The sequence below is a fragment of the Tachysurus vachellii genome, chromosome 19 (genome assembly GCF_030014155.1).
Source record: "Tachysurus vachellii isolate PV-2020 chromosome 19, HZAU_Pvac_v1, whole genome shotgun sequence".
In the NCBI taxonomy this organism is placed as follows: domain Eukaryota; kingdom Metazoa; phylum Chordata; class Actinopteri; order Siluriformes; family Bagridae; genus Tachysurus; species Tachysurus vachellii.
This window is the reverse complement of record NC_083478.1, coordinates 2,485,001-2,501,948: the sequence shown is the minus strand read 5'-3', so window position 1 is coordinate 2,501,948 and position 16,948 is coordinate 2,485,001. Positions and strand designations below refer to the sequence as shown.

Here is a 16,948-nt window from a genome sequence, read left to right as displayed (position 1 = left end):
GCCGTTATAGAACCCTTCCTGTCTCATGCCTTCATCTTCATCTACACCTCAACCTGGCCCTGACCACGCCCCTTGATCATGGATACTGTCTGATCCTCATGAGCCTCAATATAGTCCTGTTAGGCTGCAGATATTTCACATATATATATATGCATGTTCCATCTGCATGACCGAGATTAATAAAGCTAATATCTAGATAGCAAGCTAGGAGAGCTAGTTAGTCCATATTAGCTTGGATTGGTAACAACTTTACTATGGTAACCTGCTTAAAAAAAAAAACAGTAAAAAAAAAAAAAAAAAAAAGCTTAGTGTGAATCCAGCCTCAGTTTATTTCCTTGTTCCACTTCCTCGCGTACTTCCTGTTTCCAGCTTGATCACATGATTAACGCTAGCTCCTGTATCTTAATATTCTTCATACACTCTTTCCCATTGCCGTATACTTATACTGGATTTTTTTTCTTTACTGTATTTCCAATTTCTAACGTTAATTACAATATTTACTTCCCTTCTTTACTAAGACTTTATTGGTTTATTCATAACGACTGTCCAAGATAATTAGCCAGATTTTTTTTAAGGTTCTTTAAGGATGCTGCTTTGCATGAAAGCTACAAATTTATTAGAAATCACAGACCTTAACAGGCTTTCGTGAAAAATAGCATTTTGTGTGGCCGTTCGTTTCGATCCACAGCAATTTATGACTAATTATTAAAACTCTTTTCTCATAGTGTATTAAAAAAAAAAAACGGACGTGGCGTGAAACATCAAACATTAAACTACATTTCTTATCTATACAGAATAATTTATCGTGAATACTTTCTCACATGACGGTTCTTCGTGATCGAGTGAAAGTTTTCCAAATGATCTTGTTCTAAAAGTGTCAAATATCTATAAATAAACTACTAACTACTAACAGTGCAGAGATACAGAGTGGGTGAGACTGTAGTGCTGATTTGATGAATGAATTCTTGCATATGCTATTTAAACAAACAACCCCAACCCCCCAACCCCCCTGTTTTTGCCTCGTAAATTGAGAACTGGGAACATTTCGGCTCTCTAACAGTGAGCGATATTTTAATCTTCCAGTGACATACATGCAATATTGCCTCATTAATTTCTTAATACATGCTTCGAGAGATGAGTAATAAATTTACGATGCTTAAACAGAGACTTTTTAATCCCTGTTTTTCATCCACATGAACAATGTTTTTTTAAAAATCTCTGGCCACATGAAAATGTTTAATGATCAAAAATACTGTTTGTATGAACAGGAGGTGAAAAAAAACTGAGAAAACACAAACATACATGTGGACAGTCAGGACCTCAGTGTAGAGCAACCATGGAAATGAAGCCCTAACCCTAGCGCTTCAAGGCATTACATGTTCATATCACAATAACAACAATAACGCTTTACAACCTAATGCCATATCATGTTTAACGTTTTGCTATTCTCACTAGGCAGCATTTTAGAGAGACCCTCCGGTTGCACTTTTCTCAAGTTTCCCAAACTTTCCTGCATTCTCAAAGATTTGCTAGCAGAAGCGATTTTGCGTTTTTTAACCTGTCCTAAAAGAAGGAACTTCAGAAGAACCTTAAAGGAACCTTAGGAGTTGTCCATGTGCTGCTTTGAGAAAAATCTTGTCTACCCAGACAGCCTTCTAAGAGGGTAGTGACATTTTAAAATCCCGCTTTTTAAAAATCTCACTGTATATCATATTCGCAATTTTCAGTACTACCAAATTTGGACGCGATCATCATTAAACCTTGTGGTTCGACGGCAATAATGTTTCTGCTGATCTCCTCGTTAACAGAAACCGTGAAGTCAAATTGGTTTTGTTTAAAAAACTACATTTCTGGTGTACTGTGGACTATTCGCTGACGCAAACCTGAAACATGACGGTTTAACTCATGTCAGCTTCCTGTCATGGAGCTACAAGCCAAAAGCCTCAACGTTCTTGCAGGAGAGAATTACAGTATGAGGAGCTCGAATATGGTCGGTCAGCTGTAGAAGTGTGTGTTGATGTCAGGTGTAGGTCTGGACAGAAGACCAATCCTGAGAAAAATCCAAGAACTACGCACCACTAAAGGCACTTCTTAAACAACGATAACGACAACGATGACAACGGCGACAGTGCTCCTCTTCTCGTAAGAATTCAAGTTCAGAGAAAGAAAAAAGAATGGCTTGTTCAGACCATTTGAAGAGTAGAATGCCTACCTTGTCTTTTTTTTTTTTTAGAACTCTTTTCTCTTTTTTATGCGCTGTCTCAATACTAGCAGGAAGTTTTCACCTGCACTTAACTGCATCAACCAAAATGCAGGAATCTTAGAAAGAAATAATAAGCACAAAGCGTGAATACGGCTCGACTATTAAAAAAATAAGTAAAAAAACAAAACAAAACAAAACAAAACAATAAACTGCTAAAAACATAATAAAGGAAAAAAAAACAGGTCCACTATAACACTGTCTCTCTCTGTACAAGTCTCTCTGGGGCTGGCCAAGTGATTGGTACTGTAGGTGGGTGTGTTTTTCAGAGAGCGAGCGAGAGAGAGAGGCCCGTGATTGGTTGTCGCCGCAGGTCAGGTGACGTGGGAGGAGCCATTGAGGGACGGCCCCTTTTTCGTTTTAGTCATCTCCACCCCCGTACATGTCGGCGAGTTTTTTGAAACGCGGTCCCCAGTCGTTGAGGTAGTCGTAGTCTTGCTCTCCGCTGCTGGAGGTGTTGAGCGAGCTGACCGACCCGGCTGTGGACCCGCTTCCCTCGTAGTCAAACACTAACAGCGAATCGTACGGTGGGGCCGTCGGGTCATTATCCGCTGCTCTCAGACCCTGCAGTCAACGACAGCACAAGTTCAAATGTCAAATGTAATATTAGCATTTGTACTCCATCATTAGTCTGATTTAATGATTAAACCGAGGTCCAGTGACATCTTTGTTTTGACACAAAGAAAACCAATAAAATGGCTGCAAAATAAAATCCAGCTGCACAAATGTGTTCAGCCAAATCTTTCTCACAGGTACAGGGATAAAAAAGTGAGGATCTGGAAGTGTAAAAAAAAAAAAGTAATTTGTGATCGCTGTAGTGAATGTGATTATTAGTAATGATGTATAAACCTTCAGAGATGGAGGTTGGTAAATGATGGTATGCGCTCAGGTAGAAGTCATAAATCAGTCTGAAATCAGTTTTGTTTTTTTTTCTTCTTCAAGTCCCGGGGAGATACTATATCACCCACAATATTAAAGCAAAATGTCTCTATAACCATGAAAATCAAGCTTAGTTCTGAAAGTCTCCAAGGCAAAGGACCGTGACTGTGACACTACAATGTAACTCACGAAGCCCCTAAAGCTACATTTTAGAACTTACTCCTGAATTAGCCAGGCTAACTCACTAAAGCGTAAACAACAACAAACTAGAATGATCTAAAACTGTACAGCGCTAAAAGTTTGCATGGACCTAAACATGCAAAGATTGATAACCAGCATCAAATTATGCATGTCTCGTGTTTTCCTTAATAGCTAAAGGTGGGGAAAAATCGCTTTATGCAAATAATGTATTTAGTAGAGTAACAGTCATTATACTGTATGTGCAGATTAATACCACCGAAGCGCAGGTACTAAGACGGGTGTCCGAAAGGCCATATAACGGCAACGTGACACCATATACCTTCGTCTTAGGAACCTTAGACTGAGGTATATGGTATAATAGTACCTTATTTCATTACTAAAAGTTGTCATAAGATTGGTTTGAAGATTTAAACTATTACTTCTGAAAGGTTTATGGAGGTGAAAATGGAAGGGTAACTTCCAGAAACAGCTCAGCTCCTTTCAGCTCACTCATATATCTGATATATCGTCCTGTTACGTCCTTTTCTATTTTTGTTTTTTTTTGTGTTTCTGTGCAGGATGAACACCGATTGGTTCCTGAGTGTTACCGGGTGCCACGCCCTGCCTGGTCAGCTGACTCCCTGTGGCCTATAAAAGCCTCCACCACCTCTTCCTGTTTTAGCTTTTTGGCTCATTTGCTGTGATTGGTTACTCGTTTGCTGCTAGCTAGTATTGTGTGAGAGTTGTTTGTTGTATTTGTGTGTTTAGCCATTCCTGTTAATGCTGACTACTGCCTGTTCTTTTGACTTTGATTCTGCCCCTGTTTGGACTTATTAGCTAACCTGTAAATATTTGTATATAGTGTTATTGGGGAGGTTGGGAGACCGATGCTATTTTTTGTTTGAAGCTTTTATTGATTGTGTTTTTGTTCAGGGAGTTAGGGATCTCCTAATGAACAAGCTGTGTGACTCTAAACTAGAACTGTATGTAAAGCATGCACTACTTTTTTAAAAGTAAACCATGCACTTTAAAGTTGCACCAAAACAAAAAAACATAAGGAATATTTTACACAATGCTTTCAAGGTTCCCCTGAGAGTGTCATCATTCTACTGGAATATCTGAATGATTATTAAACTAATTAATCAGACACCAATTCAGGTCCTGATTTGAGTTACCTCATTGATGAAATCTCCTATGTCCCCAGGGTGGGGCACCATGGGTCGTAGCGGGTACTGAGACTCTGGCACCACAGGCCTCTCGTCCACCCGTCGGACGCCTGGGGTTTTACCCATGATGTGCTCCAGGGAGTCGGGCTGCTGCAGCTGACTCAAATCATAGTCCTGCAGATTAGCACACAGATATGCTAAAGACAAACCCACACAACTCCAGCAGGATTATGCTACATTCATAATACAGACATACATCAAAGCTAATAAAGTCACATTAGCTAACAACTGCAATTAAGTCATGATCAGTGTGTAGAACATCTGCAGCTAATATCCAGCTGGACCAGCTCCTTTCCTCAGGCCACGTGGAGTGGTAGGGATTTATTTGGCTATATACCTTATGTTCTTATGTGAGTGAAAGATTTTAGCACTTAATGACCTCAAAATAAACTAGCAATGTTGATCATTAAATGCTTAGCTACCCAATATGCTCCAGCTAATGTTATACATAAGAAAAGCCAGCATAGTTTGCTGCTTATGTGGCTAACAAATGAGTCGATCACTATTAAATAAAATAAATGTACATGTCTAGAATCAGAGCTCCAGTCACCTGGTCCTCCTCTCCTCCTCCTTCCTCGTCATATTTCAGGATGTTGTCTCTGACGTCATCCTCGGGGTCAATCAGCAGCTGTTTTGTCTGCCTCTCCTTCTCTTTCCTCTTCATCCATACCACAAAGAGCAAGACCATGCCTGCAGTCATCAAAAATCACAGAAAACACTCACTTAGGTTCCTTATGAAAGCCAGAGGACCCCTGGTCACACTTTTACCCCTGGTCACTTCATGTGTTTTCTCTGGGCCTTTTTACCCCTGGTCACTTCATGTGTTTTCTCTGGGCCTTTTTACCCATGGTCACTTCATGTGTTTTCTCTGGGCCTTTTTACCCCTGGTCACTTCATGTGTTTTCTCTGGGCCTTTTTACCCCTGGTCACTCCATGTGTTCTCTCTGGGCCTTTTTACCCCTGGTCACTTCATGTGTTTTCTCTGGGCCTTTTTACCCCTGGTCACTTCATGTGTTTTCTCTGGGCCTTTTTACCCCTGATCACTTCATGTTTTGTCTCTGATCCGATAGCCAACTGATTTGTTAAAACAGTTCCATTTACATTAGGCCACATAAATGCGTCTCGGCGAACCGGATATCGATCCGATCTTTCTACCCCCCCCCAAAATGCAAATATATTTTACCTCATTTCTGTTTCTGGCGCGATGCACGTCTCGTGAGTCACTTGCGAGTGACGTACTTCCGTTTGGGAGGAGTATAGCGCTGACGTATGTGGCTTGAACAACCACATTCATTTACACCTGTCCAGTTTCATCTGAAACGCGTCCCAGACCACCTCCTGAAGGGGTTTGTACCATCGGATTTATATCCGTCTCTGAAACATTTCGGAGGGCATTTAGACCTGGTCTTTTTACCATCGGATAGCTATCTGATCACAGAAAGCGCATGAAGTGACCAGGTGTAAAAAGTGAATTTTACTGAATTTATAGAACATCTCTATGCTTAGGGTTTACATTTACTTTTGTTTTTTTTTTTACGATATTTTACAATGCGCACATAACAGCTACAAGATCTTGAAAATCTTACAAAATATCCTATGCACCTCCATGCTTTAGTGCTGTATACCAATTCTCACACAAAATCCACTCCGATACAGAGATCTCTTCCCCTCGGAGGTGAACGTGATGTTCCAGCCAATGCTGGGTAAATGTTTTATAGATATGTCCAGATGTATGAGCAAGAGGAAGTCTTTCACCAACTTTAACTCTTCACCAACTGCCAACATTTTCACTATTGCATGTCTCAAGTCAAATAAAATCCGGCCTTGTGTTTGTTTGGAGTAGCAAAGTTTTAACCCCAGGGTGAAAAAAACAACCTGGAGGTGTGTGAAAGCTTCAGATACAGTTAGTTGTACCGTGAACCGGAGCAGAAGAAACACAAGTTCAGTGTTCGTGTAGAAGAGTTATTAAAAAACAATAAGGGCTACAGAAAGAAGGGTTTCTTCAGGTTGTATTTCATGATGAGGTGAACTGAGCTACAATTTAAACTCTGGCATTTTTTTTTATTCTGAAGAAAGAGGATGTCCATTTTTGAGTTCAAATATTTACATTCATAGCATTTGTCAGACACCTTTATTCAGAGAGAACTGCTTTGAATTCATTCATTCATTCATTCATCTTCTACTGCTTATCCAAACTACCTCGGGTCACGGGGAGCCTGTGCCTATCTCAGGTGTCATCGGGCATCAAGGCAGGATACACCCTGGACGGAGTGCCAACCCATCACAGGGCACACACACACTCTCATTCACTCACACAATCACACACTAGGGACAATTTTTCCAGAGATGCCAATCAACCTACCATGTATGTCTTTGGACCGGGGGAGGAAACCGGAGTACCCGGAGGAAACCCCCGAGGCACGGGGAGAACATGCAAACTCCACACATACAAGGCGGAGGCGGGAATCGAACCCCCAACCCTGGAGGTGTGAGGGGAACGTGCTAACCACTAAGCCACCATGCCCCCTGCTTTGAAGTCATTATCAATAAATTCTTAGATCGCAGATTAAGAATGCCATCACTGTGAAAAAATTGAAATTGAGACTAGAGCTTAAACTGCACTTTAACTGGGATCCTGCAGGTCGGTGTTTGATGGTCAGTGATCGGCACCATCAGGTAACACGATAGTCATACATGCATGTTTTAGGAAGATTGCGATTGGTCATATTGTACATGAGGTTCATAGGACGACTTGAAACTATCGCGAACACTTACAGCAGAACAAATCAGACCTCCTGAAAATGTTCCATCTACTGTAGTTATTGACCTTTATAAAACTCCAACGCTGCTACTGCAGGCTGCCACACAACTCAGAGCATCCAACATAAATGTGATTCTTTTACAGTGTGAGTCAACGTCATGAATCATATAACAAAGAGGAGCCCATCAACGATCCTCCTGTAGAGTCGAGAAGAATTCGGTGATTTTTCTGCACGTCAGCTCAGTACACTATGTGACCAAGGAAATCATCTGCACTGGGTTCTGGATATTTATAATCAGAAACAAACAAGAAAATAATTTCTAAAGGTAATGGTGACATGATGTAGAAGTAACACTAAACTAATCTCCATTAAATAAAGATATTTAAATACAGTATATAGAAATTTTCCACTATTTAATAGAACTGATGAAGATCCTTCCAGAGTCCAGTTACCTCGATTTATAAGCACTATACAGTCCAAAATCACCTAGATTTAAAAACCTTACTAGATTTACTCACTAAGAAGGATGATGATGCAGATAAGGATGGCGATGATGGCGCCGGTGCCCAGGCCCGCTGCTGCTACGGCACCGAGGGCAGTGCAGTCCCCATGTTCGTCACACGGACACACCTTCACCTTAATGACGGAGCGGTTGGAGAGCGGTGGGTTTCCTGAGTCTGACACAAAAACGGGAACCTCGTACACACCCGACTCCAGGAAATGGATCCTTAGACTCAGACGGGCAAAGTCTCCTGTGGACGACATTTAAAATTTGGTTCAAAATCACTTCAGGAGTTGAGTTTATTATACGGTGTGTACAAATAAAGAGCTTAGAGTTAGACGTTTGGATATGGGTCATGGTCATGAGCAAAAACGATGGTTCGGTGAATTTAGAATTTGGGGCATTACAGCATTAGGGGTTGGAGTTGCAGTTGAGGTTAGTAGTTAGGGGATTAAAGGCTTGGAGTTAGGGTAATGTGGTTATAGATCTTAGAATACAGGGTTATTTGTAGTGCTGAGGTTATGAGCAGGAAATAAAGGATCATAAGGTTGGAGATTAGGGTTCATAACCTGGATTAGTTATTAAAGGTTTTGGCTTGAGAGAGATGGTTAGATGTTTTGGGGCTTAGGGGTTCAAACAGTGGTGATATGGTTTAGGGCTTGGCTTTGAGGATTGTTGGCTAGATTAATGCTTATTCATGGCATTTATGGGATTTATAGATTGGACATGTTTTAGGGATTAATTTGAAGGTTTACTGCTTTAGGGGTTAGATTTAGGATTTCAATCTAGGGTCTGGGGTTTAGGAGTAGCTGTTTTGAGATAAGGGTGACTTTGGTATCTGATAAAAACAACTACACCAGATTAGAGCGATATCACTGATACGAGTGACATGAAAAACCTCAGTGATATGAGGCTGTGAGATACCTACATGCACTATATTAACCCAATTTATTTGTTTTTTTGCATTTCTCACCATTGATTCGAGAGACGGTCCAGTTGCGGCGGATGATGGAGGGGTGAAGAGGCAGCTCGAAGATGAAAGGACCGACGTTGGGATCAGTGTCTGCATCCACGGCCGTGATGTTGATAGAGTTCATGTTGGATCGTTCGCAGATCTGAGCATCGTGAGGAACCAGTGATGGAGCGTTATCGTTAACGTCTATAAGAAATATCTGCAGTGTTCCTGTGCTACTGGCAGGAGGAGAACCTGTGAAATAATAATAATTTTAAAAAAAAAGGAAAAGAAAAAGAGCAGAATTATGAGAGTATGAAAATTACTGATGAGAGAGCTACAAATTATAGGGGAAAAAAACTCATTGCCGGTGAAATAAGCTCATGTTCCTTTCATTAGATTACTTACATGTTGAGAACAGGGTTAGACAGAATAGTTAATCAGAAGACTACTGAACTGACTGAGTACACTGAGTACACACACAGTAAATTAATTACTAGAGCTCAGAAATTGAAAAATGAGAATAAAGAAGCTGGAAACTCTGCATTATGTCTTCATTAACCTCTTGTATTATTCAACGGACATGTTTGAAACCGATAAAACACCGCTAAGGCTTTTGTATTAAATACTAAGATAGTATTTATCTTCACTTTGTGCTTCCGAGCTTTGACCGTTATTGCTATCCTCGATGCTGATGTAAGAGGAAGGAGAAGGTGTATCTTTGTTTTTATAGTCACCAAGAAACCTCGAAACAAACAAGGAAAAAAACTATACAAGGAAGGCATTAAAAATGTTGGAACGGCACATTTGTTTTCGAGCCCTAACTCGAATCTGAAGACTCCCGTATGCATACTGATAGCCTCACATTTCCACATTTGGCGCATTGTTGGGATGTACGATCGGATCCCTCGACGGTCAATTTAAACCGGAGGTAGGATACTGAGTTTGTTCCATCATCTCCTGATTGCCGCGAGTATTTAAAATATTAAAGTATTTTGGCCAGGAATTTTCTCCGAGGTGGAGAGCGAGTGAAAAACACTGACACTGCCAATCTGGGTAGAAATAAAATCCCTTGCTAGTACCTACGAAGAATGGAATTTCCCCAACAAAGCTAATGCTGTCCAAATAGGGCATTAAACAGATTTGTTGAATGGCAGTTGAGTAAAGTTCGCACTTATTAAGCGTACTCAGGAGCCGGTTTTGTACATGACTTGCTGTGATAATCAAATCTTTTACAGGAGCTACTTGGGCATTGATGTTTTATTTCGACAGGCAGTGTGGCGCTCTCTCTCTCTCTCTCTCTCTTTCTCTCTCTCTCTTTCCAGACTCTTAGAAATAATGGCATCAAACTGTGCTTTTAGATTTTGAACTTTAATGCATTTTTTTTAAAGGTGCACATGTTAAATCTTTAATTAGCTCATTAGAGCTTTAAAAATACTCCAGTGGACGACATACAAGGGAAGTAAGAGTAAAGGAGGAGTAAGGTTTGTCATCAGTAACTTCTCAGAGCGTTCTCATGACCCATTGAGACATTTTCCATAATCCGACCTTCCAGTCTCAAAAACAGGAAGTACAATAAGAAACTAGAAAACTCCACCATGCAGGAAGTGCTGCTTAGTGTTCAGGAGCGTGTGACCCCAAGGGGGGTTTGAGATCCCCTGGGAGAACTAACACCATCCTTCCAGGACTGTTCATACACTCATTCTCTCACTCATCTTCTACCGCTTATCCGAACTACCTCGGTCACGGGGAGCCTGTCCCTATCTCAGGCGTCATCGGGCATCAAGGCAGGATACACCCTGGAGTGCCAACCCATCACAGGGCACACACACTCTCATTCACTCACGCAATCACACACTACGGACAATTTTCCAGAGATGCCAATCAACCTACCATGCATGTCTTTGGACCAGGGGAGGAAACCAGAGTACCCGGAGGAAACCCCCGACTCCACACACACAAGGTGGAGGCGGGAATCGAACCCCCAACCCTGGAGGTGTGAGGCAAACGGGCTAACCACTAAGCCACCGTGCCGCTGTTCATACAGTGCAGGTTATTTCTAGAAACTCGACAAAAGTTGGAATCTAATGTATAAACACTTAGGACTAGGATGGGAAGCTGAGAAGAGAGAAGGATGAAGAAAATAAGAGAAAAATATAGAGACAGCAGGAGAGAAGAGTTTGTGTGTGGGTGTAGCAGTTGTTTCTGTGTCAGAGTGTCCACTGGGGCTGCTATTATCGGCTGCCAGTGTGGAATTAACCAAACCCTTTCAGTCATCTGTCTCCATTAGTGGACACACACACAAACACACACACACACACACACACACAAAGCTGATATTGCTAAAATCCTGTCTTCTGAGGTAGGACACAGATCGTCTCCAAATTTGGACGGACAAAACTGGAGCATGGGCGAGGATGGAAGTGGAAACACACTTAAACACACACACTTATAGGCTCCGGGTGCTTTCACACAGGAAGCTTTCACACCTACTTTGTTTGTCTCTTGCTGAGACCTTCAGAATGAACCCTAGTGTGACTGGATTGCACTGATTTGCCCCAAAACAAACACCCTGTATACATGGCACAAGGACAGATCGAGATTGCTGCAACAACAACAATGAAAAAATAATAATACAGTGTAGGTCTGAATAAAAAAAATCCTAGAGACGCTATTTACACAGTTTATTATTTAAGATTGTGTATAATAATTAGAAAGAAAGAAAGAAAGAAAGAAAGAAAGAAAGAAAGAAAGAAAGAAAGAAAGAAAGAAAAAGAAAGAAAGTGAATTTCACTATATTTTTGAGAGCTGGGATTTTATTTGATGAGAGCTGTAGAACAATACACACAGAAATACACACTTATCCATTGTCTCTCACTCCCTCTATAACACACTCCTGAGTGCTGACTTTTACACCCCTGACTTTTACACTTCTGCTGTCTCGGCATCGCGAACGAGTCTCAGGATTTTCTTCCTGCAGCGTTTGAGAGAAGAGGAATGGTTCATTTCTGTCCCCACCGCTGTGTGTGAGCTTTAGGCTGAATTTTACATTTCTGATGGAGATAAAGAAGCAGAGATGAAACGAATGGGTTTGTTATACATGAACATCTCTCTCTCTCTCTCTCTCTCTCTCTCTCTCTCTCTCTCTCTAATTTCTCTCTAAATTACAGTTCCACCAATACATTTTAGTGCAATAAAAATCATTTAACTTTTAAAGTACTTTTTAGAATTCTATTATCCCAAGTGAAGATTATGCTTCATTTATTTGAATCTTGTCTATTTCTTTTTTAATTGAACAGTTAATAAAACAGTTTCCGGAGTTTTCCACCACAATGCCGCCGTAACCAGACAGTTCAAACAGTTCCCACTGCCAATCTGACTGTAGTTCCTGCACCAATGCCACTGAAATTAATCTTACAATTGTTTCCCACCACCATTACCACTGTAATCAATCTGACTTTACTTCCTGCCCCTTCGCCAAAGTAACCAGACCGCAGTTCCCACCTCAACTGAACTGTAACCAATCTAACGCTTGTTACTACTCAAATTCCATTGTATCCAATCCAGCTTAAATTCCCTAAATGCACACAATAATCTGACTTTAATTCCTGCCCCAATGCCTCTGTAATTTAATCTGACTTTAGTTCCTGCCACAATGACACTCTAATTTAATCTGACTTTATTTCCTGCCCCAATGCCACTCTAATTTAATCTGACTTTAGTTCCTGCCCCAATGCCTCCGTAATTTAATCTGTTTTTAGTTCCTGCCTCAATGCCTCTGTAATTTAATCTGACTTTAGTTCCTGCCCCAATGACACTCTAATTTAATCTGACTTTATTTCCTGCCCCAATGACACTCTAATTTAATCTGACTTTAGTTCCTGCCCCAATGCCTCCGTAATTTAATCTGTTTTTAGTTCCTGCCCCAATGCCTCTGTAATTTAATCTGACTTTAGTTCCAGCCTCAATGACACTCTAATTTAATCTGACTTTATTTCCTGCCCCAATGCCTCTGTAATTTAATCTGACTTTAGTTCCTGCCTCAATGACACTCTAATTTAATCTGACTTTAATTCCTGCCCCAATGCCTCTGTAATTTAATCTGACTTTAATTCCTGCCTCAATGACACTCTAATTTAATCTGACTTTAGTTCCTTCCCCAGTGCCTCTGTAATTTAATCTGACTTTAGTTCCTGCCTCAAAGACACTAATTTAATCTGACTTTAGTTCCTTCCCCAGTGCCTCTGTAATTTAATCTGACTTTAGTTCCTTCCCCAGTGCCTCTGTAATTTAATCTGACTTTAGTTCCTGCCTCAAAGACACTTTAATTTAATCTGACTTTAGTTCCTGCCTCAATGACACTAATTTAATCTGACTTTAATTCCTGCCCCAATGCCTCTGTAATTTAATCTGACTTTAATTCCTGACTCAATGACACTCTAATTTAATCTGACTTTAGTTCCTTCCCCAGTGCCTCTGTAATTTAATCTGACTTTAGTTCCTGCCTCAAAGACACTCTAATTTAATCTGACTTTAGTTCCTTCCCCAGTGCCTCTGTAATTTAATCTGACTTTAGTTCCTTCCCCAGTGCCTCTGTAATTTAATCTGACTTTAGTTCCTTCCCCAGTGCCTCTGTAATTTAATCTGACTTTAGTTCCTTCCCCAGTGCCTCTGTAATTTAATCTGACTTTAGTTCCTTCCCCAGTGCCTCTGTAATTTAATCTGACTTTAGTTCCTGCCTCAAAGACACTTTAATTTAATCTGACTTTAGTTCCTGCCTCAATGACACTCTAATTTAATCTGACTTTATTTCCTGCCCCAATGCCTCTGTAATTTAATCTGACTTTAGTTCCTGCCTCAAAGACACTTTAATTTAATCTGACTTTAGTTCCTGCCTCAATGACACTCTAATTTAATCTGACTTTAGTTCCTGCCCCAATGCCTCTGTAATTTAATCTGACTTTAGTTCCTGCCTCAATGGCCCACACCACAGGTAGATGCTAGATTCCAAGAATAATTAGATTTTCTGGATTTTAATCCATATAAACATTTTTTCTTCTTTATTATACTTTCACACAATCAATGAAGCGATGATTAATCACTGGTTGAAAATTCTAACCTAGTCATATTCATTACTGAAAGGTAGAGTGTATTTTCATGTATATGGCTATTTCTGCTGTTTATTCAAGTCTGACTCACTGACAATTACATCAGCAAAACCCTTTTAATTAAAATTGGAACCTATCCTGCAGATTATTAATAGTGCTTAATAACCACAATATTGAGCTACTTGAGATCAGAGTCAAAGGCTTCAAGGCATAAATAAAAGCATAAATAAAAAGATGGAGAAAATGTGGAAGTTAAAAGAAATAAAAGAAAGGAAGGAAAGATAAGGAAGGTAAAAGATCTACTGGTTGCAGCAATGCTTTCCAGTCCTCCTATGAAAAAATAAAGAAGAAGAGGAGGAAGAAGAAGAAGAAGAAGAAGAAGAAGAAGAAGAAGAAGAAGAGCTTGGGAACATAATGCACATCACGGGAGCTAGCCATGTCAGTCATGGATAAAAAGCAGCTCTGAGTTCGAGTAAACACTGAGCTGGACGAGCCTGATAACACACAGGGGAGATGAGCCTCTGTGTGTGTGTGTGTGTGTGTGTGTGTGTGTGTGTTAGCTGTGATTGGGGTTTTGCTTGGCTAAGCGTGGGTTTGTTTGGGAAAAGAAAACAACCACGGACTGACTTATGCAGAGAGAGAGAGAGAGAGAGAGAGAGAGAGAGAGAGAAAGTGAGAGAGAGAGAGAGAGAGAGAGAGAGAGAGAGAGAGAGAGAGAGAGAGAGAGAGAGAAAATCTCAACTATGCACCCATCCTGTGCAAATGGAAAGAAGGAAAGAAAGGGTGAAATGATATAAATGAATCTTATTGGACTGAGAGTTAAAGGTGGATGTATAGACAGACAGAGACAGAGACACAGACATAAAAAGACAGAGAAACAAAGAGGGAGACAGACAAACAGAATTGAAGACAGAAAGATGGACACAGAGAAAGGCACAGGGAAGGAAAGACAGCTGGACAGACAGGCAGGCAGTCAGAAATAAGGGTGGAAAAGCAGACACATAAAAGTCAGAAAAATGGACAGACAGACAGATAAACAGACGGTGAGAATGATGGACAAATAGAAACGCGGGCAGACAGACAGAAGGCAAAAAGGCAAAGATAGACAGACTGAAAGAGGGGTAGAAAAACAGACATAGAGCAGGACAGGCATGAGTGTGGGAAGAATGGACAGACAGATGTAGATGTAAAGACAGAAAGACAAATGACATACAGAGCTACTGACAGACAGATATCTTAAACATATGGATGTACAGACAGACAGATATTCATGTAAAGACAAACAGACAAAGCCATGGACAGACTTAGTGACAGAGAGACAGAGATGGACAGACACAGAGGCGGGTAAACGGACATGGGTCAGATGGACAGACAGACAGACAGACAGACAGACAGCTGGAGGTCAGTAGCATTATTTCCTACTCAAAACCCTCACCATTGTCAGCAGCGAGGAACGTGGCCTCGTAGATGTTCTTCTTGACGTAGATGGATTCTCTGTCCAGCACGGCGGCCGTGGTGATCTGACCGTTTGTTGTGTTGATGGAGAGCCAGTTAGCGGGATCCGACAGCTTAAGATATCTGTGCAATGCGAACACAATCAGTAATAAATAACAACAACATTGTGACCATTTGATAATCAGGCAACAATCAGAGAGTTCAAAACTTTCAACTTTAAAGCTGCAGTATGTAACTTTCTTGCTAAATTGAGTTGCTCACACAATCACGCGACACCGCAACCTCCCCTAATCGCGTGAAGCGAGCGTCGCCTCAGTCGCCTCATAATTAAAACAGGATTGATGTTAAAAACTTTTACAATTCTCTAATCAGTGTATTCTTTCCACGCTAATTTTTTTTTAGCTTTTTAATTAACATCCCAGACCAGCACTTAAAGCGGGTGCTATAAAACACCTACATGTTGTGTTAGCATCAATAACAGCCCTTCAGTGCTTTGGCAATTTCCACCCGGTGAGATTTTTGCATATTAAACAGTGCAATGACGACCAGATTAATGGTCGCCCAACAAAGGATCTTAATCTCCGTCGTGCCTTTGAAGCGCCACTTGTGTTAATTAATTTGCAGCTGTGCGCAAGATTTGTAGCGACTGCTATTTAAAAACGACTATTTAAAACGGGACAGAGATAAGGAATGTGTTGGCTCATGGGTCATGTTTTAGAAGGCACACGGTGACAGAATCGGTGACAAGCTGTTAGCGAATGACATTATTTCAGCTGCAGTGTCACTTTTGGGACATGAAACTAGCCAAAGGTAAAAGCGTGTGTGTGTGTGTGTGTGCGCACGCGGAAAGGACAGCGGTGTGAACATTAGGAACCTCGGACAGCAGTGCTGAAAAGCTAATTAGCGTGCAGTTTGAGGAGAAAGTCACACCGGTGTTCGAAAGGACGCAGATTTGGAGTTAATTGTCAGGATGAACGGTGTGTGGACAGGATCTACTTTGTCCTGCACTGAGCTGTGATGAAGATTTCAAAGATTTTGTTAAAATAAGTAGACATGTGAGGGTGAAACAAAAGCCTCGGGGTTGCTGTAGCTATAGCTAGCTGACAGCTCATTATCTCTGGTGCTTATATATAAACACACACACATATATATATAAATTACTAACTAGACATCTGAACAATGGAGCTCCAGTACCCTCACTTTGTATTTCAATAATTTATTTAAACAGCAATTTGAGATGGATCGCAGCGAGGACGCCTGTGACGTTGCCTCGGGTTTGGAGACACGGCAACGAGAAGCAGATTTTACTCTAAGACCGTTAACTAAACACACATCTAGTTTCTATTCAATTCAATTCAATTCAATTCACATTGTCTGAAAGCAGCTTTACAGAAATATAGGAACAGAATTAAAATGTTAAAGCTGATATGATATGAGGAGAGGAACCGGTCTCAGAAGGGAACCTTGAGAGGAACCGGTCTCAGAAGGGAACCTCATCCTCATCTGGGTGACACTGGACAGGGAATAATGTAAGTGTCAATCATGTCCTCTACAACAGTTTGTAGTCCAGTGGAATTAAGCAACCAAGAGCTTCTGATGAACTAACAGGTCAGTCATTTCTGAG

At 40.8% G+C, this 16,948-nt stretch overlaps 1 protein-coding gene across 1 annotated transcript in view; it reads right to left on the bottom strand.

The window, feature by feature from the left end:
- Positions 1 to 303: 303 nt before the first annotated feature.
- Positions 304 to 16,948, bottom strand: part of LOC132862310 (cadherin-4-like) — a 318,252-nt gene continuing 301,607 nt past the window's right edge. The window contains exons 12-17 of the mRNA XM_060894272.1: positions 15,305 to 15,447; positions 8,783 to 9,016; positions 7,826 to 8,059; positions 5,096 to 5,235; positions 4,495 to 4,659; positions 304 to 2,824 (exon numbers count right to left, since the gene is read on the bottom strand). Coding sequence (XP_060750255.1) covers positions 2,621 to 2,824; positions 4,495 to 4,659; positions 5,096 to 5,235; positions 7,826 to 8,059; positions 8,783 to 9,016; positions 15,305 to 15,447 — 1,120 coding nt within the window. The 3' untranslated portion in view covers positions 304 to 2,620. The remainder of the gene's footprint in view (positions 2,825 to 4,494; positions 4,660 to 5,095; positions 5,236 to 7,825; positions 8,060 to 8,782; positions 9,017 to 15,304; positions 15,448 to 16,948) is intronic.